We start from the raw sequence: 26177 nt of genomic DNA, 5'->3' as shown, positions 1-26177 counted from the left end.
TCTATTTTCTATTTCTATGTCTATGTTCATGAGTTCTGGCGTCAATGTTGAGGGCTCCCAGGACAACTCCCTCCTTGACTGCATACCATCGTGCCCCCACCTCTGGTGGGTCTGTCTTGCTGCTGGGTCAGGACATACCCAGGAATCGCGATGGCGGTGTCTGGGGCATTGTAAGGTATGATTCCATGAGTATGACTATGTCAGGCTGTCTGTGGGACAGCTCTCCCAATTTTCTCCCAAAACATGCCCCCAGATGTTAGTAAGGAAGACTTTGCAGGGTTGACAGTGCTGGGTTTGCCTTTGTTGTTTCCAGTGCTGAGGTCGATGCCAGATCGTCCATCCACTTTCCTTTCAGACTTTTCTCTAACCGTTTGCTACAACTGAATGAAATAGCCTAGCAAGCCAAAGAGTCAACCACCTTGCTGTGAGTCTGGAGTCACATGTAGGCCAGACCAGGTAAGGACGGCAGATTTCCTTCTCTAAAGGACACGCATGAACCAGATGTAGCTTTTCGCGGCTGGTTTCAACCATATCCCAGAAATGCAGCGTCATCGGCTCTGTTCTGCCTGACTGAGCCCTTTGCCCATGGACAGAGTAACACAGTGTCACTGCCAGATGACCCCACGCCCAGCCCTCACCCTCAGGCAGAGCTCGGCTGTGCCACGTGGGGACCTGTGGCTTTGGTTGCTAGGAGACTGCGAGCTGATTGACGTCGCAGGGCGAGGGTAGGGTGATCGTCATCGCCACTCCTCTAGTTAGACCAATGAGCAATGGAGGTTCGCCATAACTGGCCAATCAACCGTAAGTTTCTCCCTCCGCCTGCCCCCCCCCCTTCCACGCTATAAAAGGCCGCTGGGGGGCGGCTGATGCAATCGCAGCAGCGCAGCTGAGAGCAGTGGGAGGTGCAGCCTGAACTCAGGTATGGCAGCTCCCGTTACCGGGGGCATGGACCCGGCTTTGCCTCTTCCCCGGCTCTCCGGGGAGCTCAGCCGCCTGCTATGATCGCGGTGGACGCTGAGTGACTGGAGGACAGCCGGAGGTGTAGTTTCATCTTGGGCGGCCCGGCTACCGACGGCGGTGCGGCCCAAAGGGCCGGGCAATGTGAAAGCTTGGTGTCGCAGCCTTGCTGTAGCCACTGGCCGGTCTCTCTAATCGCCTTTAAAGCTTCTCTGTTTAACCGCGTGTTGTATCCACACGGGCTAATATGTCCAGGCGGGTTTATCCCCTCCTTTAGTGTGCCGTTTACTTAATTTACTGGTTATCTTCAGAATCTGCATTGAAATCAGATTGAATATGAGGGGACTTTACTGCAGCTTCAAAAACACATGATTTCTTCAAATGTGCTCATATATAATTTAATCGCTGTTTGGGTTTTGAAGGTGAGAAAGCTAATGCATGTGATTCTGCCTTATGAGTTGAAGGGATGGCGCAGTGCTGCTTTCTTATCTCATCTGTGGATGATATTTCTGTTGCTGTGTATTTGTCTGCCGGTATTTTTTTTTTTTTGCAGTGACAAAGCAGAGAGAGATCAGTAACGGGAAGTGGGACAAGGCCCACATGAAGAACAGCCAATGATTAAAAGAGATCAAGACGTAAATTAGGAAGTAATAATTAAATGGCAGCTCATTCGGGTTTTCAAAGCCTGAAAAAGATGCGAAATAAATATTGAGGTCTGGGAATGCATGAGATTAGGAGTAGGTGACTGCATTGAGTCTCAATTTAAATAGAGAGGATTATAGGGATGAAGATGATTATTTAGGGTGGCACTGTTACAGCTTTGGAAGAAAAGTTCAAAAGATATTAATTGCATTAAAAAATAAGCCATTCCACTGGCTAATAATTTTAAGGTCAATAATTTCATCTGAATGGATGAGAGGCTAGTTCCAAAATGTTACAATACCTCTGCATTTTACGATTTGATAGTTTTTCAAAAATCCATGTGTTATTTAATTATGTTCAGAATCAAAATTAGATAATTGCGTAACTAATAAAAACAGCAGTAATTTGATTAGAGGTTGTTGCCTTTTTAAAGAGGCAATGGTTTGAGTGCATTCGAGGTACATTCCTATGAGGGGTTAAAGTCAGACGAACAAAGCCAGAGCTTCCTGTATGACAAAAGAGATAGAGTAAGGTGAAACATCTGATGATACTGAGGGAAGTAAGGCTGGAAATTGTAGAGGAACTGGCCATAATCCTCCAGTACCCCTTCGATACGGGCTGGCGCCAGAGGACTGAAGAATTGCAAATGTTGCATTCTTGCTCAAGTTGTAAGGGTACACCCAGTAACTGTTGGCCTATAATCAGTTTGACCTCGGTGGTGGGAAAGCAACAAGCAATAATTTGGGACAAAATTAATGGTCATTTGAACAAATGTGGATTAATAAAGGAAAGCCAGCACAGATTTTTTAAGGGCAAATCGTGTTTAACTAACTAACTTATTTGAGTTTTTTTGCTGAGGTTACAGAGAGGTTTGATGAGGATAATGCAGTTGATGTGATGTACGTGGACTTCCAAAAGGCATTTGACAAACTGTCACATAACTGGCTTGTCAGCAAAGTTGAAGTCCACGAAATGAAAGGAACAGTAGCAACATGGGTACCAAGTTGAGTGAGTAACAGGAAAGAGAGCAGTGGTGAATGGTTGGTTGTTTTTTGGACTGGAGAATGGTATATAGTGAGATTCTCCAGTGGTTAGTATTGGGACCAGTGCTTTTCTTGATCTATATTAATGACCAAGAATTGGCTCTGCACGGCACAATTTCAAAATTTGCAGATGATACAAAACTTGGCAATGTTGTTTGTGAACTGTGGGAGGGTAGTGATAGACTTCAAGAGGACACATCAAGAAGCAGCATTCTAATGAAAGGTCATCGGTCTGAAACGTTAACTCTGCTCTTCTCCCCACTGATGCTGCCTGACCTGCCAAGTATTTCTAGCATTTTACGTTTTTGTTTCAGATTTCCAGCATCCGCAGTATTTTGCTGTTGTATTAGACGTTATGGTAAATCTTTATAAAACATTGATTCAGCCTCAACCACCAATTGGAGTTTTGTCCAATTCCAAGCACCGCACTTTAGGAAGGATGTGAAGGCGTTAAAGAGGGTACAGAAAAGATTTACGGGAATGGTCCTGATAATGGACTTAAGTTAAGAGGATAGATTGGTGAGCTGAAGCTGTTCTCCTTTAGCGAAGAGAAGGTTGAGAGGAGATTTGATAGAGGTGCTCAAAATCATGAGGGTCTGGACAGAGTAGATGAGAAAAACTTCCTGTTGGTGGAAGGGTCAAGAACCAGAGGGCACTGATTTACGGTGGTTGGCAAAAGAACCAGAGGCAACATGAGGAAAAATGTTTACATAGCGAGTGGTTAGGATCTGGAATGCACTGCCTGAAGGCAGATTCAGTTGTAACTTTCAAAAGGGAATTGGGGAATTATATGAAGAAAGAAACTTTGCAGGGCTACAGGGAAAAGGCAGGGGAGTAGGAATAGCTGAATTGGCATGGGCACAATGAACCGAATGGCCTTCTGTGTTGTAACCATTTTATGACTTGCTATTGCCAGTTTGATTAGGTAGATATTAATGTGTTTCCAGTTATGAGGAGAGCAAGATTAGGGCCACAAATATAAGATTCTTTGGCCTCATTGTCTCTGGAGACAATGGGTAAGCGCCTGGAGGTGGTCAGTGGTTTGTGAAGCAGCGCCTGGAGTGGCTATAAAGGCCAATTCTAGAGTGACAGACTTTTCCACAGGTGCTACAGATAAGATTGGTTGTTGGGGCTGTTACACAGTTGGCTCTCCCCTTGCGCTTCTGTCTTTTTTCCTGCCAACTGCTAAGTCTCTTCGACTCGCCACACTTTAGTCCCGCCTTTATGGCTGCCGGCCAGCTCTGGCGATCGCTGGCAACTGGCTCCCACGACCTGTGACCAATGTCACAGGACTTCATGTCGCGTTTGCAGACGTCTTTAAAGTGGAGACATGGATGACCAGTGACGTGCTCGCTGTACAATGTGTCCTTGGGGATCCTGCCATTTTCCATGCAGCTCACATGGCCAAGCCATCTCAAGCGCCGCTGGCTCAGTAGGGTGTATACACTGGGGATGTTGGCCGCCTCGAGGACTTCTGTGTTGGAGATACGGTCCTGCCACCTGATGCCAAGGATTCTCCGGAGGCAGCGAAGATGGAATGAATTGAGACGTTGCTCTTGGCCTGGACAACGTATGTCAGCCTCGCTGCCGTAGAGCAAGGTACTGAGGACACAGGCTTGATACACTCGGACTTTTGTGTTCTGTATCAATGCGCCATTTTCCCACACTCTCCTGGCCAGTCTGGACATAGCAGTGGAAGCCTTTCTCATGTGCTTGTTGATTTCTGCATCGAGAGACAGGTTACTGGTGATAGTTGAGCCTAGGTAGGTGAACTCTTGAACCACTTCCAGAGCGTGGTCACCAATATTGATGGAGCATTTCTGATGTCCTGTCCCATGATGATCGTTTTCTTGAGGCTAATGGTTAGGCCAAATTCGGTGCAGGCAGCTGCAATCCTGTCGGAGTCTCTGCAGACACTCTTCAGTGTGAGATGTTAATGCAGCATCGTCAGCAAAGAGAAGTTCCTGATGAGGACTTTCCATACGTTGGTCTTCACTCTAAGATGGGCAAGGTTGAACAACCTGCCACCTGATCTTGTGTGGAGGAAAATTCCTTCTTCTGAAGACTGGAATGCATATGAGAGCAGCAGGGAAAAGAAGATCCCAAACAACAGTGTAGGTGCGAGAACACAGCCCTGTTTCACACCACTCAGGATAGGAAAGGGGTCTGATGAGGCGCTGCTATGCTGAATTGTGCCTTTCATATTGTCATGGAACGAGGTGATGATACTTAGTAGCTTTGGTGGACATCTGATCTTTTCTAGTAGTCTGAAGAGACCACGTCTGCTGACGAGGTCAAAGGTTTTGGTGAGATCAATGAAAGCAACGTAGAGGGGCATCTGTTGTTTGTGGCATTTCTCCTGTAGCTGGCGAAGGGAGAACAGCATGTCAATGGTGGATCTCTCTGCTCGAAAGTCACACTGTGCCTCAGGGTAGACATGCTCAACCAGCATCTGGAGTCTGTTTAAAGCGACAAGAGCGAAGACTTTCCCCACTATGCTGAGCAGGGAGATTCCACGGTAGTTGTTGCAGTCACCGTGGTCACCCTTGTTTTTATAGAGGGTGATGATATTGGCATGGCGCATGTCCTGAGGTACTGCTCCCTCGTCCCAGCACAGGCAAAGCAGTTCGTACAGTGCTGAAAGTATAGCAGGCTTGGCACTCTTGATGATTTCAGGGGTAATGCTGTCCTTCCCAGGGGCTTTGATTCTCTAGCCAGCAGAAATCAAGTTACTGATGAATCCAATTAAGAATTCAGGAGAAATATTTTTGACTAGAGTGGTTAAAATGTGGAACATGCTACCAAATGGAGCAGTTGAGATGAATAGCATACATGTCTTTAAGGGGAAGCTAGATAAGTATGAGGGAGAAAGGAATAAAAGGATGTGCAGAAATGCTAGATGAAGTCAGATGGGAGGAGGTGCGTATGGAGCATTAATATTCGCACAGGCCAGTTGGGCTGAATGGCCTGCTTGTTGTTAATTCTATGTGCATCTTGCAAATTATTTGAGGAAAAACTTGCTCTTTAGTTTTCCTGTTTTGACACTCAAATAAATTTAAGATCTGTTCTCATCACTATCTTAGCTGCCTGACAAATTACATTTTCTGGTTTACTTCAGTATTTTATCTACTACTGCTAAGGCCCCCAAGAAATTTATATCTGAAGAAAATACTCAAATCAAGTAATGAATACCCAGAAGTGATGTAGCCGAAGGGTTCAGAATATATTTGTAAAACTGAACTATTGTTAGGGCTCCTCAATTTGATTTTAAGAACAAGTGTAGGCCATTTGGTCCCTCGCCTTTTTGTTGCATGCCTTTAGCTATTTTTGATTTTTTCTGTACTTTGTTCATTTTTAATCTGTTTATATGTCTTTTTGGACCTCCACTGTTTCTAGTTTTTCACCACTTAGGAAGTATCCTGTGGTATGCTTTTTTTTAAAAAGTAGATGACCTCACATTTCCCTACATTGTAATCTGTTTGCCCCTTTGTTTAACCTATTAATATAGCTTCATAATTTTATGCTTCCAACTACACTGTTTACAATTTCACCTGTCTGCTTTTAGCAAATTTGCATATGTAACTTTCTATTCCATCTTCTTAAGTTGTTAATAAGTAGTCCAGGCCCCAACACAGATCCACAGAGTACACCTTTATTAGTCAGAGGCATATTTGTAAGAGTGTTTACATGACTGCAGTCTCGCACCCTCTGCACAATGCCCTCCAGGTGGCTGTGGTGGGGAAGAGACTGTTGCCCAGCTCTTTCTGGAATGTGTCTTAGCAAAACAGGTTTGGAAAGAGATGCAGTGGTTTTTGTCGAGGTTCATTCCAAGCAGCTGTGTAGCACAGGAGTCTGTGCTCTACGGGCTGTTTCCAGGGACGCACACCGAGATAAACATCAACTGCTGCTGGAGGACTATCAACTTGGTGAAAGACACCCTTTTGTCTGCCTGAAACTTGCTGGTCTTCCAGCGCAAAGAGTTGTCCATGACTGAATGTTGCAGACTGGCACATTCCAAGGTCCAGAACTACGTGCTGAAGGACGCACTAAGGCTTGGGGCAGCTGCGGCAAAGGCTTAATGGGGAAAGACCACTGTGTAAGGTCCCCCCACCAAGATGAACTGAGGGGCTGGATCCTTGGAAAACCCCTCAAACTGTATCCAGAAAATATTTGTTTGCTGTAAAATGTACATGGCATGTAAAATGAAATGGAAGGGTCGTGGGGCAACTCACTCCTGTATTGAAGGAAACTGATCTCCTTTGCACTCTTTTTGTATTGTTTGACTTGGTGCTTTTTGGAACTATTTTGTAATATACTTTATTCATAAAAATCTGTTTTAAAAAAAAAAAAAAAATTTTTGTGGGGGGGGAAAGACTGCAGACAGTTGAAACCAGTGCTGTATGAAGTGATGCTGTCTGTACTGACAAGTTTAATAATTTGCAGTTGATTATAGGGAAATTCAAGAGGCACTATAAACTTGAAAATCTGTGAAACCCTGACTTAATCATTTTTGATTTATGGAAAGCCTAGCTCTCCCCAGGAGTATTTTGGATTTGTGCATTCAAATGACGAAGGGGAAACATTGTGTAGAGTGGTCATGCTGAGTAACATTCTTTCACCTCTTGCTGTGTATTTCCCCACCCCCCACTCCTCTTCCTTGATTTACCAATCTGCTGAAGTGTCTCCCACCCTTCCTCGTGAAGCATTTCCTGGAATAGTGGCAGGGGGCTGCAGGGGGGTGGTGGGTAGAAACTGCAGGATGGACTAATGGGAGCAATAGGTATCTGGAAACCTCTTTCTTGCTGATGAATTGGCCTGGTGTTGATACCCACCCTTCAGGTCAGTGTTTGCTGACTTCATTGTGTGGATTTTATTTTTAAATTGTACTACAAAAGGTATGTGGACTCTTAATATAAATGTGGTTATGGAATGGCTCATCAAAAGGGAATATCGTGTGTTTTGTAGAGCTCCATGAGACTGGAAAGTAGCAAATATAACCCCTCTATTCAAGAAGTGGGGGGAGGGGTGACAAAACAGATAACTATAGGCTAGTTAGGTTGACTTCTGTCAAGGGGAAGGTGTTGGAATCTATCATTAAGGAGGCTATAGCTGGGCACTCAGAAAAACTCAAGGTAATTGGGAATAGTCAGCATGGTTTTGTGAAAGGGAAATCATGTTTAACAGATTTATTGGAGTTCTTTGAAGGAGTAACCTGTGATGTGGATAAAGGGGAGCCCGTTGACGTTCTACACTTGGATTTCCAGAAGGCATTTAACAAAGATTATTGCACAAAGTAGGAGCTCGTGGTGTAGGGGGTAACATTAGCATGGATAGAAGATTAGCTGGCTGGCAGAAAACAGCGAGTATGCATAAATGGGTCCTTTTCTGATTGGCAGGATGTGACGAGTGGAGTCCTGCAGGGGTCTGTGCTGGGGCCTCAACTTTTTACAATTTATATTAATGACTTAGATGAGGGGAGCAATGGCTTGGTAGCTAAATTTGCAGATGACACAAAGATAGGTAGGAAAGTATGTTGTGAAGATGACATAAGGAGGTTGCAGACTGATGGTATAATGTGGGAAAATGTGAAGTTGTTCACTTTGGCAGGAAGAATAAACGGATTATTATTTAAACAGAGCACGATTGCAGAATTCAGAGGTGCAGAGGGATCTAGGTGTTCCATTTCCTGGATCTCAAAGTTAGTATGCAGGTACAGCAAGTAATAAAGGCTACTGGAATGCTATCCTTTATTACGAGAGGAATTGAAAATAAAAATAAGGATGTGATGCTTCAGTTACACAGGGCACTGGTGAGACCACATCTCAAATACTGTGTGCCGTTTTGGTCTCCTTTTATTTAAGGAAGGATGTAAATGCATTGGAGGCAGTTCAGAGAAGGTTTACTAGATTGATACCTGGAATGAGCGGGTTGTCTTGTGAGGAAAGCTTGACCAGACTGGGCTTGTTTTCACTGGAGTTTAGAAGAGTGAGGGGAGATTTGATTGAAGTGTATAAGATCCTGAATGGTCTTGACAAGGTGAATGTGGAAAGGATATTTCCTCTTGTGGGTGAGTCTAGAACTAGGGGGTACTGTTTTAAAATTAGGGGTTGCCCTTTTAAGACAGATGAGATTTTTTTTTTGAGAGTTGTATTACTTTGGAACTCTGCCTCAGAAGGTGGTGGAGATGGGATCATTGAATATTTAAGGCGGAGGTAGATAGATTCTTGTTAGGCAAGGGAGTAGATGGGAGTGTGGAACTTGAGGCGCAAACAGATCAGCCTGGATCTTATTGAATGGCGGAGCAGGCTCGAAGGGCCAAATAGCCTACTTCTGCTCCTAATTCATATGTCTGTAGGGCAGAATTTGTGGTGAACTGCCAGTCTCATAGAAGCAGTTGTCAAAGGGGGTGGTTGAAGAGTTCCTTTAGGAAGAAGGGCAGTTGCATGTTTCTTAGCAGCTGGCTTTGGAATCCAGAACTGTATAAATTGTTTTCTCAGTAAAAATGTTACATAGCCTGGGAAGGTCTAGGAAATGCAGAGGAAGCACCTGTATAAAAAGAATGGTTCAACACAAAGCAGTATTGGATGCTGAGCAAAAAAATACAAAGATGCCCTGGAAAAATGTGTCCATTGGAATGGTTGTGTGCTCTGGAGTATGGTGTGAAATTCAATTCAGTAAGCAGCCAGGACTTATACAGAATGTTCATTTGTGGGGGGGCATATATTCTTGTAAATGTTGGTCATTTTGTAGATCAGTCATATTTGGGCACAGCCTAACTGCTACATCAGTGAAGACGTGCATACCAGTATGTTCTTTATACATTATTTGCATGAGATTGTTTGTTTGAATTGATAAATGATATCTTGAAAGATGTGTGTGGAAAGTGACTGTCTCCTGCTTTGGGTCTTTTTTTTTGCCTATTATTGATTTTGCTGCAATTGCAGCAAACAAAAGCAGAAGTTTTGGGGGGAAATCTGTATTGTATGTTTTTGTGCAGGCTACATGTTCATTAGGCTGGAACTTCGATTAGAAATAGTACATAACTTTGTTTGTTCAGCTTATTTTGGATACACTTTATGCTCAGAGCAACTTGTTCTTGCATTGATATCTGGATGCATAAATAAATAAGATTTGTCTGGAGAATGTTTGTTTGCTGAATGCATTGGAGGTTAACAATTTAAAAACATTACGAGGGGAGAGCCTCATCATGCAGTGATGCCTTGTTTCATCTGTCAGAAAATCGATCTAGATCAGGGTTGTCCAACATACGGCCTGCGGGCAAGGATCTGGCCCACCAAAGGCTACCATCCGGCCAGCGGGTATAAATTGTACCCGGCCATTCCTAATCCTCACCAGAGGTCTTTGAATGGAGATGAGAAATTTTCCACTGGCTTCTTCCTGCAAACCAGCTTTTCCAGCAGGCTTTTTGAAAAGAAATTGGAACCGCCGGAAAACCCCGAATCTGTCTGAAGTTCAGAAACCACTGTTCCCGATGTCAGCACCTGTCAGCTGTGACTTGCGATCTTTTTTTAAAAAAAACTGACCAACCATCTGCTGAGCATTCCTGCTGTCTGCAACTGTGGAGAGAGGAAGGGGGGTGGGGGGAGGAGGAGACTGAAGGATGGGGGGGTAGGTGGAGACAGAGGGATAGAGGAGAGAGAGTGATCAAGATGACTCCTGACAGATGGACATCCATCCAGAATACTCCTGCATAGCAACAAGAAGTGTGCGGACAGACATTGACTACGTGTGCAAACAAAAAAGTGCTGGGCATCACTAAATCAGTGTCCAGCATAGTTAAGGGAAAGTATTGTCAATAAATTAGTCTTCTCATTTAAAGCTTCTTCACAAAAATGTAGGATCATAGGAAATAGGAGCAGGAATAGGCCATTCGGCCTTTTGAACCTGCTCCACCATTCAAAAGGATCGTGGCTTATCTACCTCCATGCCATTTTTCCCCACTATCCCCATATCCGTTGATGTCATTAGTATTAAGCAATCTATAGATTTCTTTCTTGAACATGTTCAATGATTGAGCTTCCACAGCCCTCTGGGGTAGAGAATTCCACAGATACACCACCCTCTGAGTGAAGAAATTCTTCCTCAAGTCAGTCTTAAATGGCCTGCCCCTTATTCTGAGACTGTCGCTTTTGTTCTAGAATCACCAGCTAGAGGAAGTATCCTATCCACATCCACCCTGTAAGAATTTTGTAAGTTTCACTGAGATCACCTCTCATTCTTTGAAACTCGAATACAGGCCCAGTTTCTGCAATCTCTCCTCATAAAACAATCCCGCTATCCCAGGGATTAGTCTGGTGAACCTCCATTGCACTCCCTCTATGGCAAGTATGTCCTTCCTTAGATAAGGAGACCAAAACTGTACACAATACTCCAGGTGCTTTCTCACCAAGGCTTTATACAACTGAATCAATACATCTTTACTCCTTGTCATGCTAGGTCCCCACCTGCCAAGAATGAGGCACATTAATTTTGTCATGAACATTGATTTTAAACTGTCACTGGAGTGAAGAAAGGACTTGTTAAACAGATTAGCTGTGGTTGGAAAAGTCATTTGCATATTAACAGATGGTGATTGGAAAGACAAAGGACCATTGCCTGACCCATTCAACCCACAATCGACCTTGATCACCAGGGATTGTGTGTAAGGGGAGCATTCCAGAGACTGCTAAGGTGATACAGTCAAAGACCTGGTCAGACCAGTTGGTCACATGACTAACCTGCTTGGCAACCTGGGTTTTTTTGAATTGTACAAACAGTTTGAACTCCGTGTCTGTTTGCTCCTGGACTGAGAAGATCTCTCCTGTCTACTTCCACCTGTTTCTCTCAAGCCTCTGAAGACAGATGAACCCCAAGAGAGAAAAGTCTCCTACAATGAACAAGGTTTAAGAAGAATACTGGGCCCCAACAAAAAGCAAGATTTACCTACAATCAAGGACACTACAGTGAGCTCGAAGAACCATAACAAAAAACTTCAAATATTGCCTCAAACTTTTCCACTTCATTTTTCTTTTTTTTTTCTGTCTCTATTTGCATGTGTGTATTGCATATGCATGCTAGCGTGGGCGTGTCGTGTATCCGTAGGCGTTAACCAAATTAGAGTTTAAGTTTAATAAATTTCAACTTTTCTTTAAACTGAAGAAAACCTGTTCTGGTTTTTGTGCCTTTATAAATTGGAAAGCTGTGAACAAGGATTCAGCAAGGGGGAACTAAAAACACGGTGTGTTTAAAATTAAACCCTGTTATGGTAAGACCAGGTAAAGGCTGAGAGGGAACCCTAGACGCCTTTCTCACCTGGTCATAACACTCTGTACTCATCCCCTTGCAGTGAAGGCCAACATACCTTTTGCTGCCTTAATTGTTTGCTAGAATTAGAATTAGAACATTACAGCGCAGTACAGGCGCTTCGGCCTTCGATGTTGCGCCGACCTGTGAAACCATCTGACCTACACTATTCCATTTTCATCCATACCTGAATACTAGCTTTTTGTGAATCGGGAACAAGGACACCCAGGTCCCTTTGGACATCACCACTTCCTGATCTCTCACCATTTTAGAAATACTCTGCCTTTTTTGTTTTTTTTTCTCCCAAAGTGGATAACTTCACACTTATTCACATTATATTCCATCTGCCATGTTCTTGTCTATTCACTTGGCCTGTTCAAAATCCCTTCAAGCCTCCTTGCATCCTCCTCCGAACTTACATTCCTTCTTAGTTTTGTGTCGTCTGCAAATTTGGAAATGTTACAATTAGTCCCCATATCCAAATCATTTATATAGATTGTAAACCGCTGTGGCCCAAACATTCATCCTTGCGGTACCCCACGAGTAACAGCCTGCCATCCTGAGAATGACCATTTATTCCTACTCTCTGCTTTCTGTTAACCAATTCTCGATCCATTGCAGTATATTACCCCCAATCCCACGTGCTCTAATTTTTGTTTGCTAACCTCCTGTGTGGGACCTTTATCAAAAGCATTCTGAAAATTCAAAGACACCACATCCAGTGGTTCTCCTTTATCTATGCTGCAAGTAACATCCTCAAAAAAAAACTCCAACAGGTTTGTCTAACATGATTTCCCTTCCACAAATCCATGTTGACTCTGACCAATCATAACACTATTTTCCGAGTCAGAGTCCTACAGCACAGAAACAGGCCCTTCAGCCCATCGTGTCTGTGCCGGCCATCAAGCACCTACCTATTCTAATCCCATTTTCCAGCGCTTGGCCAGTAGCCTTGTATGCTATGGTGTTTCAAGTGCTTATCTAAATATTTCTTAAATGTTGATGGTTCCTGCCTCTACCACCTCTTCAGGCAGTGTGTTCCAGATTCCAACCACCCTCTGGGTGAAAAATCTTTTCCTCAAATCCCCTCTAAGCCTCCTACCCCTTACCTTAAATCTATGCCTCCTGGTTATTGACCCCTCTGCTATGGGAAAAGGTTTCTTCCTATCTAATCTATCAATACCCCTCATGATTGAGGTGTACAAAATTATGTCCCCCCCCCCCCCTCCAGCCTTCGCTGCTGTAAGGAAAACAACCCGAGCCTATCCAGTCTCCCTTCATAGCTGAAACGCTCCAGCCCAGGCAACATCCTGGTGAATCTTCTCTGCACCTTCTCCAGTGTAATCACATCCTTCCTATCGTGTGGTGCCCCGAACTGTACACTACTCCAGCTGTGGCCTAACTAGCATTTTATATACAGCTCCATCATAACCTTCCTGCTCTTATATTCTATGCCTCGGCTAATAAAGGCAAGTATTCCATATGCCTTCCTAACCACCTTTATCTACCTGTACTGCTGCCTTCGCTGATCTATGGACAAGTACACCAAGGTCCCTCTGACCTACTGTACTTCCTAGGGTCCTACCGTCCATTGTATATTCCCTTGCCTTGTTAGTCCTCCCAAAATGCATCACCTCACTTCTCAGGATTAAATTCCATCTGCCACTGCTCTGCCCATCTATATCATCCTGTAATCTAAGGCTTTCCTCCTCACTATTTACAACACCAACAATTTTCCTGTCATCTGCGAACTTACTGATCATACCTCCTATATTCACGTCTAAATCATTAATGTATACTACAAACAGCAAGGGTCCCAGCATCAATCCCTGTGGTACACCACTGGTCACAGGCTTCCACTTGCAAAAACAACCCTCGACCATCACCCTCTGCCTCCTGCCACTAAGCCAATTTTAGATCCAATTTGCCCTGGATCCCATGGGCTCTTACCTTCTTAACCAATCTCCCATGTGGGACCTCGTCAAAAGCCTTGCTGAAGTCCATGTAGTCTACAATCAACTGCTTTACCTTCCTCAACACATCTATCACCGCCTCGCAAAATTCAATCACGTTAGACACGATCTCCCCCTGACAAAGCCATGCTGACTGTCCCTGATTAATCCCTGCCTCTCAAAGTGGAGATTAATCCTGTCCCTCAGAATTTTTTCCAATAGTTTCCCAACCACTGATGTTAGAAGTGTCCAGTTATTTCATCCTTTTATAATAGATATTAACATATTCCCTATTACATTTCCTTGTAAATTTGTTGTTTTCATTGTAAGATAAATTTTTAATGCCCTTATCTTTCCCAAATTGTTTCACTGGCCCCCTATGAGACAAATTGTAATGTTTCCCCCCCCACCCCAAATGTAGAAAGGTTGGATAACCCTGATTGAGATGCTAGTGTTCTGCCATGGCTTAAGAAGTATTGATTGTCATTCTCCTATCCTATCTTTTGAATTGATAGTTGAGTATACGCAACATGCAGTGGCAATGTCATTCCTATCTCTGCAATTTTTTTAGATCTGTTTACCATACAAAAATTGTGTTATAAAATGAACTTCCCCAGTCAGTAAGTACCCACCAGTGCTTCACCATCCTGTTTTCACAATGTAGGTAACTGTATGAATGTGTATCATTTCCACCTTATTTACTACTGATCAGGATTTCAATATGATCTCAACTTTGTGTACATGATTCAGATGAAGAGTTGTAACAAGCCTTCACCTTTTGAACATAACCCACACCAATTGAGATTTTTGTCCTTTGATGCCTGTTTACACAGGCAAAAGGGAATGAGAATTAGTTGGATTACTACTGAGATCTGAGGAACAAACAATAGGTCTTGCACTGAAACTTGAAAAGTGTAACATTGTTTTAGCCTAAAGTACATAATTGAGTGAAACTGAATTGATATGGTGGTCATAAATGTACGATAGTCACTAATATATCCAATAGGAAATTCTTTACGCAGAGAGTGGTTAAAAATATGCAACATGCTACCATAAGGAGTAGTTGAGGCAAATACCACTTCTGAATTTGAGGGGAAGGTAGATAGCATGAGAAGGAAAGGAATGGAAGGATATGCTGACAGTAGTTAAATGAAGGAGTGGGATAAGGCTCATATGGAGCATATATTCTGACATGGGCCATTTGGGCTAAATGACCTGTTTCTGTGGTGTAGACTCTCTATGTAATTGCCTATGAAGATTTATTTTAGAATTTTAATGTGTGATTTTGGAGTATAGCACCTAATTACTCCTGGGTTAAACTTGTATCTTTTTCAGACGTGAATGATGCCAGTTTTCAGAAATTTGGCCAAGACTGCCAAGCAGGCACTACTGAGCAATGGTTGTAGTTGTCAGATTTCTGCTGTGACTGTCCGGCTTATGAGCTGGTCCCCAAGGCAAGTTAATGCAGATGCTAACTTTCACTCGGTGTCTTTTGCTGAATCGGATCACCCCCGTGTTCTGATCACAGGTATGTGTCCAATTTCTTCATTTAATACCTTCCAGTATAGTTGTGCAAAATGTGTATCTATATAAAATCAGGCACTTTCTAACTTTAAATTTTAATCTTGACTTTGGGGAGGAAAAAATACCACAAACCATCTTGGTGGCTTTTTAAAAGTTGTCAGAAAACCTCTCAATAGGTGGAGAGAGAAACCAAGTTAATGTTTCAGGTCCTGCTGACTATTTCCAGCATTTTCTGTTTTAATTTCAGGTTTCCAGCATCTGCAGTATTTTGCTTTTTATTTTGTGCTCAATAGATGCTAGCTTTCTAACCCAGTTTTATGTTTGACTTTCTTTTTCTTACCATTTTTCTCTTTCCTGAAGCTATTTATCTTATGTGGATATAGTTCTGCAGATAGCAGGCACTCTTCAGCAACTTGCTCAAATTGCTGCTCTTCAAGTATGAGTTGCAGCTATAAATATTAACAGGATATTTAATTCTGACATTTGACAGAGTCATGTCTGGTGCTGTCGTTGCTTGAAATGCTAGAACCAAACATGTATTTCCAGCATGAGTCACTTGATGATCTGTGAAACCAGAACCCAGCTAATATTTTTAACCCTGTCCCAATCCCTGGGCACTTAAGAACAATTGTCGGAGGCCTGCCACGACCCCAGTCAAGTACAACTAATGCAGGGAAGACTGGGTATCAAGCATCTGGGGAACTGCTGTTTGTCTCCATAGTGGAAGTCTTAAAGTTATAGACCTCAGGTTATCAAGCTCACAGTTATAAATGCCTATAATTACAACTATTAACAGCAGTGCAAAATACAAAGCCAAGCAAAAGAAACGGGTTATAGTCATCACTCCAGAACAGAGAAATGAGATTCACGGCATAGTTGTCTCAAGTCTGGTCCAACAAATTGGTGTGGCTGCAGCTATGTGCACCTTTTTATATAGGTGAATTGTTTACGAAATATTGCACTGTTGTGTGATGGTGGTCATGGAACAATTTAATTATTAATACCTTTTAACTTTGTTAAATATAAGTGGCTAATGCCGAAAAGCATTTCAGCTGTATGCTATCCTTTTTGTGTGCTATGTTGCCCGGTTGGTGCCTTACTCTGGCAATCGCCAGAGTTGGTGGACAGCTATAAAGGCGGGGCTAAAGAGGCGAATCGAAGAGCTTTACCAGTTGGCAGGAAAAGAGACCGAAGTGTAAGGAGAGAGCCAACTGTGTAACAGCACCGACAACCAATTTTATCTGCAGGGCCTGTGGAAGAGTCTGTCACACTAGAATTGGCCTTTATAGCCTCTCCAGGCACTGCTTCACAAACCACTAACCACCTCTAGGCGCTTACCCACTGTCTCTCGAAACGAGGAGGCCAAAGAAGAAGAATTGTATACTTTGAACATTCACTGGCGTATTACTGTTTTGTATCATATCTGTACCATTGTACAAATTTAAATCAATTTTGCAAACAATGCAATTGTGTCCAAAGTTGCGATTAACAATTGGTGTGGCTTGCATAGGGTTGTCTGTATTCATATCTGAACTACGAACTGATTTTTGTAGAGATAGCTGCACATGGATTTTTCTAACCAAGTACAACTGTGCCAAATTTGTGGTATTTGTCGCCTTCTGTTGAAAGCAAATATGATGTTTAAGTTTTATGCTAATAAGTGTTTTGCATTGCAGGTGGCTTAGGACAACTTGGTGTGGGGCTTTCTAACTTGCTAAGGTATGGAAGTGGAATATTGTGTTTGAAATACTGAAGGTTTACTCTGGTGAAATGGTGAATGTGTCACAACTGAAACTTGACAAAACATCAGTATGAAAGTTTGACACTTTATTGAGTACCATGGGATAGAGTCACCACCAGCAATGTCGGCAGAATCTTCCAAACCAACACCAAATCAGAGAATTTAAAACATAAATGAGCTAGACTCAACCACTTGTGTTTTCCACAATTTTTTACATTTGCTTAAGATCAATTGGCCTGAATCAGGCCACTAGTGATATGAGTAGTCTGTGTATTTTCATGCTGTTTCTCGTAAATTTTCAGAAACCATTTTAAAGGCCATAGGACGTTTTTTTGTGTAAGGGGGAAAACGGCTTTTTGTTTGGTAACTCCTGCCCATGCCTAACTTGTATAGATTGTGTGTGTGTGTGTCTTTTATTGATGTAAGCATAACCACGTAGAACAAGGAAAGTGACTTTTTTTGAGGGAGGGCAGAGATTTTTAGATTATTCATGTTTATTTCCACTGAATATCTTCATAAAAACATGTAAATTCTTTCATAGGAAACGGTTCGGTAAAAACAATGTAATTCTCTCTGACATCAGGAAACCCCCAGATCATGTGTTCCACAGTGGTAAGTGCTCAGGGTATAAAAATTTGTTCTTCAGTATTGCAGAGAAGAATACGAATATTTAACTAATATTGTCTTGCCTATTCAGGGCCATTTATATATTCTGACATTTTGGACTATAAGAATCTGCGTGAAATTGTTGTCAACAATCGTATCACGTGGATGATTCACTATAGTGCATTGCTGAGTGCAGTTGGGGAAGCAAATGTACCTCTAGCGCGCAATGTCAATATAACAGGTGAGGTGTGCACAACAAATGTGGTAAACTAGCACAAATGTTTTTCTTCTGAAAAAATAGTTACTAAGATGCATTTTAACACTGAAATAGCTTAATTGCATGTGTATTTACTTTGCAAATACTATTTATGTTTGAACTGTGTTTAAATTGCTGTCATGACTATGTTTATTTTTGAAAATATCTAGTCCTAGAAGCTAGCTATTTGCTATTACTACACATGCTACATGATAGGGGTGCTGAAAGTACTGTGCTTCTAATGTATTTTTTTTAGCACCAAATTATTTGAAACAAACCTACTTCTATCCGTGTATTTTTAAATTAAATTTTGGGTATAATTTTGATCTGTTGCAGGTCTGCACAATGTATTGGACATTGCTGCTGAACATAACCTCCGTCTATTTGTTCCCAGCACAATTGGTGCATTTGGACCTACTTCTCCCAGGAATCCAACTCCTGATCTCTGTGTACAGAGACCTAGGACAATCTATGGGGTCTCCAAGGTGCATGCAGAGCTAATGGGAGAGGTATGTGGGGTTAAACAATATTGAAATAAAAAGGCCATTGATCTCACTGTCTCAAGGTTCTGTTTCCTCAAAAGCCTTTCCTTTTGGAAATCTATTTCCTTTATTCCTAGTTGGACTAAGAATTAGTTGTTTTCTTAAATATTCAAACAAACTTAGTATATCTGTTTTTTATAAATTGTTGACTCTGGGAATGTAATTTTTCAGCTTTAGTTATTCTAATATGGTTTGACACCAAAATCTTTCTCCATTGACTGACTTTATTGATTTCATTATCTTTTTATAAATCTTTTTTCCCACCCCCAAATGCTTTCCATTGCATGTGCTTCTTCGCAAGGGCAGTGAATTACAGCTGATACTTTATATTATGCATGTTTCTTCTTATGACTGGGATGATCTATTTATGTGCTGTGGCAACATTTGGTCAACTGTTACATGGATTTTGTTTATAATCTTTTTATTCATAGTAACCTTACAATTCTTATTTGTGAGGGAGTGAGGCCTGACTTTTGGAATTGGAGACCAGTTAATCTAAAGCCAATATTTTATGTAAAAAGACATAAATGACCTAGAATTTAGAATCAGCAAGTCCTTTTCCACACACAATTCCAGGAGATTGTGAAAGTAACTAAATTGATAGCTGTCCAGTGGATATCTACTTGAGTTTTCAGGAAGCACTTTGATTAGAAGGTTAACTTATGAACTTTAAAAATAGGGGTCATGGAATTAATACTAAGTTAACTAACAAGATTTGAAACTGTCTTAGTAATGGAATGGAAGAGGAAACGTCTGTTGGTGGAATTCATTAGACTTGTTCTGGGTCTCTGGTATTCAGATTATTTGTGATGGGGAGAGGAGGTGCGGGAAAATGGTGCAGGAGTGTATATTACAGTGATTTCAGTGGTGGTTTTTCACTTCCGGGGCAAAGTGCAGAAAGAGATAATTGTATGATGTGTGGAGCATATGACTGAAATGTAGCTATGCAAAAGAAGCCAACTGATCTAGGATGTTAATTGGGTGGGGATTCTGAAAGCTTGCTTGATCTATTGCTTGGGGAGGGACCTCCATAATGTTTTTCTTGTGGAGTTCAAACAGGTTGTGTACAGTCCCTGATGGGGTAGGGTTTGTGTGTGGGCTGTGTAAGGCATAGTCATTCTTCAAGACCGGTCAGTAGATTTTTGGGTATTGGGGGATATAGGGATAGTTGAGCTAGGAGACTAGCTATGACCTTATTGAATGACAGAACAGGCTCGAAAGGACCACATGGTCTACTCTTATTTCTTGTGTTCATTCCATACCTTATTTCTCAATTTAATCTTTACCATAATATTCAACACATACATTTATGAACAGCTGAGATCACCTTTAAGTTGTCTCATGGCATAGACATTTTATGGCAGAACTTAATATTTCATGAATGCTGCTGCACAGAAGAAAACAGAAGTATTGGCTTGAGATTGTTTGGTATCTGTAGAGAATGTATTTGTGATTCTTCCACCAGAACAATCAAAACAGGTTTGATTTAAATGCAGCTAAATTCTGTGAACTTTCGTAACTACAGTTGCAGTTTTTAGTGTAAATAGTGGCAGTGTAGAAAAGCATTTTTCTTTGTTGAAATGTTGTTTTAAATATGTATTGTGTGTTTGCTCAATAGTATTACCACCACAAGTATGGTATGGACTTTCGATGCCTGAGATATCCTGGCATCATTTCTGCAGATACTCAGCCTGGTGGTGGCACAACAGGTATAGTAACTCTCTGGTTTTTCGATTACTGTTTATTGTGTAATGCTAGTGCTCACAAGTTGTGCACCATGGAGGGGAGTTTTGGTAGGCTTTAAGTGAGAGGAAGCTGTGTCATTCCACATCGGTTAAGCTGTATTGGGGTGTGGAAGGAGCAATCATGTATCAGAAGGTTCAGATAATTCCGTTTCTGCTGCACTGATCCTTGCAGCATATTTCTCTGCGCAAACCTCCCCTCACTGTCTCCATCACTGCCTGCTGATCTGGCTTGTTGTAGCTGCTGGCATACTAGAATTTTACAAAGCTTTTTAAAAATAAGCCTGCTAAAGGGGGATTTTAAAAAATATATAAAACTTTATTACAGTACTTGTCTGGTTAGGGAACTGCCCATGATGCCATTCAGATAATTGGCAGCCTGATAGTTCTTTTTTTCAATACCTTGAATTGTATACAATGTACTGCCCCACCCAGATATTGCTCAGTCCTACAACTAAATGCAGGAAGTGCATCATTAACAATGACTTCTGTGTTCTCAAGAATCTCTCCATGGACCGCCTCCAGACTAAGATCATATGATTGGAGATTGTATCTGGAACCTTCCTGATCTGTTGCTCAGCTAATTTTCATAACATCCAGTTGTTTGGCACTTTTTTTTTTAACACTCCTTAAGCATAAAGGAATATCACTGGGCTTTACAGGGCAGTGAACACTAAGCAGGTGATAGAGGACAAAAGGGTCTTTAGGGAGTTGTAGGTGGCAAGGTGAAGGGCAGGAGTTCAGAGGGTGGGGGTATATTGGGACAAAATTAGTATGCATGAAGTCAAGGATCTGCGAGCACAATGGAAAAAATACTTGAAATGCATTGTTAGTTGAATTTATATCTTAAGTTCCTCAAATCTAAACTTAAAGCTACAGTAGCTTTTTAAAAATTTTATTACTGTTTAATGTGAAATTGGAGCAATGACAAACATAATTCAAAGTTACAAATTGACAAACCATGTGAAGCAAAGCATCAGTGTTCACTTGCAGGTAGCTCCCTGCATTTATCTTTATATGTTTGAACAATGCCTGACTTTTTTTGCCTCAAGAAACTTCAATGTAGAATTTCTGACATTTACGTTTTCTAATGTAAAGTTTCTTTCTGCTTAACATCATGCCATCTTGCTTTCTGATCAGGGTAAGAATTTGAGCATTGAGCTCTTTTGTAATGTACTTGAATTCCCTTAAAAAATGTAATTGTGAAGCTTTGCAGCTTGAGCATTTCTAGTAGCAGATTTCCAAGACCAAGTGGTAATGTAACCACGGTGACCAACTGCAGTAGTTACACTGCAAATGTTTTGCAGTTTAACTGAAGCATGAAAGTTTGGAAGCTATGTTCAATTACTGGATGTTTGCTTTATTTTTCAGATTATGCAGTTCAAATTTTCCATGATGCAGTAAAGACAGGAAAGTTTGAATGTTACTTGAAGCCTGACACAAAGCTTCCCATGATGTACATAGACGACTGCCTGCGCGCAACACTGGAAATCCTAGAAGCACCAGCAGAACAGCTTACAATGAGAACATATAATATCAGTGCTATGAGTTTCACTCCTGAAGAGCTGGTGGCTGAAGTCCAAAAGCACCTGTCTGATCTTAAGGTCACTTACAAAGTTGACAAAATACGCCAGGCAATCGGTAAGTGCAGTGTGTAGTGCCTATGTTCAGTATTGTGATAGAGTTTTATTTACATCCAAGATGGCTCCTGGGCAGTCAGCTCCCTAGGGAGCTCCTCCCTGTCCACGTTTATCTGCTACCATCCATTGCTTTTTCTCCCCACTAAGTCCTCTTTTTTTCTGTTCAAGTTCCCCTGATTCTAACAAGTGGGTGCATTTTTCACCCAAACTTCAAGTTAACTGTTAATTTAAACAGCCTTTGTCTGCTGGTACAAACCCCATCCCCTGACCTTGCCTTGTGAGCTCTGGTAAAGATCTGGATAAGGCTCTGGATGTGGTTTTTCTCTCAAATCTGGCTTCAAATTCCTGGCTTCACTGGACATAGAGATCATGCATCTACACTGGTCCATATTGGAAAAATGTAAGACTCTGCTTCTGTCTATAATCTGCTGCCTTTTTCTGTTTTTCTGATCGGTGATCTGAGAAAATCTACATCTAGATCTTCTTTGAGACTTAGCTTCAAATTTCTGGACTTATCTCAACATCAAGAAGACGCTTTTGCTCTAGACTACACTGGTTATAACATAAGACCCAACTTTGTCTCTGAATTGCTGCTCTGTTGTGGTATTTAAAATAACTTTGATCAGTTTACTGCCCTTCCCCCAACACTTTTGTGATTGAGAAACTTCAGTCTCCTGCTGAACCTGTAACTGGGCACTGGTTATACTGGTTTTTCTGATTCAACCTATTCCTGCCAGCTGCATGAGGGATCTTGGGGATCCCATGTCAAAGGAGCCCTTGGAGCAGTCTTTCAGCTACCCCTTCAAGAACAGCCTGACACAGATCCACACAGCCTGCATCCAAGCTAGCCAGCTGGACATGCTGGCCATGTGTGTGTATTCGTCCCCGTTCATGTAGCGGAGCTTGGTCACCAATCGCTCCAGCCATCCCTGCCATTGAGCAAAGACCTTGCTTCGCTCAGACCATGTGGTAGTCTATGTGCAACGGCCACCCCATGTTAAAAGAATCCACGCGCAGGCATCTTCCACCCCATCAAAATGAACTTCGGGACCTGGAATATCAGGATTGGACTATTCGGTCACCTAAGGACCCACAACCCTGGAGTGGAAGAAAGTTATCCTCGTTTCTGAGGGACTGTTGAAGAAGACGACCGGATGAAGTTTGTAGATCCATATAGTACACAAATCCAATTGAATACAGTACATATTTTGGTAGATTGGAACGTTGTCTTATCCCTGATACATTTTTGTCCTTGATCACTGTATTCAAAATGACTTTATTGCATCTAATTTGTGAATGAGTGCAAAGAATTAACAATGGCCCAGATTTTGTGGTCAGTGGTAAAAGAATGATGCTTGCTGTTCACTCCACAGACTTTTCACTTACTTCTGAGCAGCAACTTGCTGTCCTTGGGTGTCTGATCCAGCACTGTGCCCTCCACAGGGGATCGCTGGTGTGAGACAGGCAAGCAATGGTTTATCAACCAATCAGATTGAAGTTTAAATTGGATTAATTAATTCATTATAAAATCATGTAGAGAAAGTGAAATACAGAGGGGAAAGATGGGATTGAGAGAAAGAAATGTTAAATTTTGTCGCCAACACTAATTATATTCTGAAGGAATGAAACTACACAGTTTGTAAAGTTAAACTTTTTAAACGCCAGAGAATTTGTTGGGCAGAAATTATGACCATGCCATTTAAAAGTTAATTTACACCTGAATACAGTTGAAATTTTTGGGCTGGTGTGTTTAGTGGGTTAAGTACAGCAACTTCACGCCCTTAAATGGATTTCAATAGCAATTCTATTGGTGCAGTACTGTTATAGAGCAGCCTCTGGAGGAAATTTTGGATTTCCACATTTAACTGCATGTGTGTACTCTGGAAGTTTCTGTATTATATTCCCTAATGTACTTATGGTTCCTGTTTGTCATGGATCAGTGGCTTACAACATATTTAGTTTTTGTTTGTACCAACTCCAATCCACTTGTATTATATCTGTATGTATAATCGTCTGCAACTATGTAAAAGCTCAGCCAGGTTATTTGGCCTCACATTGCTTTGTGGTTTTAACTGTAGCTTGTCACACCTGTTTGTTTTAAAGTGTACTTTTAAAGCATTTTCCAAATCACTCTTGTACTTAGCCTGCTGATACAGAAATGTTCTTGCTTAACGAGAACTACCTCCTTACCCAACTCATTTTTTTGCTTGCTTGCTGTGACTAGTAGAAATGCTGGAAGTTTACTGTTTACCTGTCTCTGTTTTTAGCTGATAGCTGGCCAATGGAATTTGATGACCATAATGCTCGCCAAGACTGGAGCTGGAAGCACGAATATGATCTTCCCGAGCTGGTGTTCACAATGCTGAATTTCAGTACGACTGACAGTCGGCTAATGCAAGCAAATTAAATGGGGATGAAAGATCTTTTGAAGGACCAGAATCTACAAGGGGATCCAATGTACATAACATGCTTAGATCACTTTGTGTAAATAGTCCTTTTTTTCTGTACTTGAACTCGGCAAGATTGCTATGGCTTGATGTGCATCTTATGCAAAGATGACTTATCAAAATTATAATGTTGGTAAACTAACTTGAGTGGTAATTTGAAATGCATTGACACTACTGAAGACTTGCAGAAGTGTCAGGTCTAAATGGACAGTTAGTGCTGTTACCAAAGGGCTGTGAACATACAAAGCAAAATATTTCATTTGAAGTTTTATTTATTAAACTTTCAGAGCTGTTAATTTTTTACTCTCCAGTAAAATGTGTATTGTGTGTGAGGATGGGAAGAAAAGAGTGGAAGTTCACAATCTTTTATTAAAAATATATAATTGGAGCTCAGTTTTACACTCAATCTCCAGTACTCCAAGTTTCTCCAGCCATTTTAAGTCTTTAATAATGCCGTTGAATGATTAGTGTAACAAACTACTATGGTTGCAGTTTAACTTGTGCTGACTTTTTTTGATGCGCAGGCTGAATGGATTGACCTTGTAGACCATTTCCAAAGTGCTGAGATTTGCATTATTGAGAATGTGACATTATCCATGCTGGTATTATGCAAATTGGTTTCATACAGAATTAACATGGTTAGATTTTACATGTTCTGATAACCATTTCTTAAATCGTCTTTCAAAGATGATTTTTTCTCATAACATTTAACAGCATGCATGCTTTTTGGATGTGTTTTGCAATTCTGATTTTTTTTTTGTGCTCTTGCATTTCATTACAAATTCTTCTCTTGAAGGTACAGTGACTTCTGAGTGTTTTGGCATGGTGCAAATTATAGAGTTTATAATAAACACAAAAAAACTGGCTTCAATATAGTGATGGGCTAAAAATGCAGCTCCAGTACTTTTGTGTGCTTTGTTTTTTAAATGAATACACATGTGTTGAAAAATCCTTGGTTGCCATTTTTATTGCAGAAACTGTCTGACACTGTTTTGTTAGAAAAATTAAATATTCATTAAATTTCAGATATGTTTGAGTTTATTGGACTTAATGTCTTGCAAAAAACTTCAGTCTATGAACATTTAGAAAATAAAGGGCATTCAAATTCTTGTGTATTTTTGAAGGTTTATTCTTTTGCATTTGGCATGTTTATTGTCAAACCAAGCCCCTCACTGCTTAAGAACAGGTTTGAAAGGAGCAAGAGAAAGTGAAGTAGATCGAGATTATGGTGTCATTTGAGTGAATAAAGACTGCATCAACTGTTTTTGAGGTCATGGGGGAATAGGAGAAAAGCATTGAATTCAAATCTCTTTCGTTTAGTTTAGAGATACAGCACTGACACAGGCCCTTCGGCCCACCGAGTCAGTGCCGACCATCAACTACCCATTTATACTAATCCTACACTAATTCCATATTTCTACCACATCCCCACCTGTCCCTATATTTCCCTACCACCTACCTATACTGGGGGCAATTGCTAATGGCCAATTTACCTATCAACCTGCAACTCTTTGGCATGTGGGAGGAAACCGGAGCACCCAGAGGAAACCCACACAGACACAGGGAGAACTTGCAAACTCCACACAGGCAGTACCCAGAATTGAACCCGGGTCACTGGAGCTGTGAGGCTGCGGTGCTAACCACTGCGCCACTGTGCCGCCCATAGTCAGGCATTTCTGTAACCCTCATTGTGAGTCTCACATGGTGTGTTGCCTCCCTAATGCCGGGGTAAAGGAGAGAGTGTAGAATAGTTTGCAGGGGGAAGGAAGCGAGCTAGAAGTT

General features: G+C 41.6%; 1 protein-coding gene across 1 annotated transcript; it reads left to right on the top strand.

Moving 5' to 3' along the window:
* Positions 1-837: 837 nt before the first annotated feature.
* tdh (L-threonine dehydrogenase) lies at positions 838-25502 on the top strand. Its single transcript, XM_068024109.1, has 9 exons — positions 838-919; positions 15233-15425; positions 17098-17140; positions 17704-17774; positions 17860-18009; positions 18361-18533; positions 20185-20275; positions 21680-21949; positions 24216-25502. The coding sequence occupies exons 2-9, from the start codon at positions 15239-15241 to the stop codon at positions 24353-24355; spliced, it is 1125 nt and encodes a 374-aa protein (XP_067880210.1). The 5' UTR covers positions 838-919; positions 15233-15238; the 3' UTR covers positions 24356-25502.
* The last annotated feature ends 675 nt before the right edge of the window (positions 25503-26177 follow it).

Source organism: Heterodontus francisci, chromosome 3 (assembly GCF_036365525.1).
Source record: "Heterodontus francisci isolate sHetFra1 chromosome 3, sHetFra1.hap1, whole genome shotgun sequence".
Classification (NCBI taxonomy): Eukaryota; Metazoa; Chordata; class Chondrichthyes; order Heterodontiformes; family Heterodontidae; genus Heterodontus; species Heterodontus francisci.
This window is presented reverse-complemented; position numbering and strand designations above follow the sequence as displayed.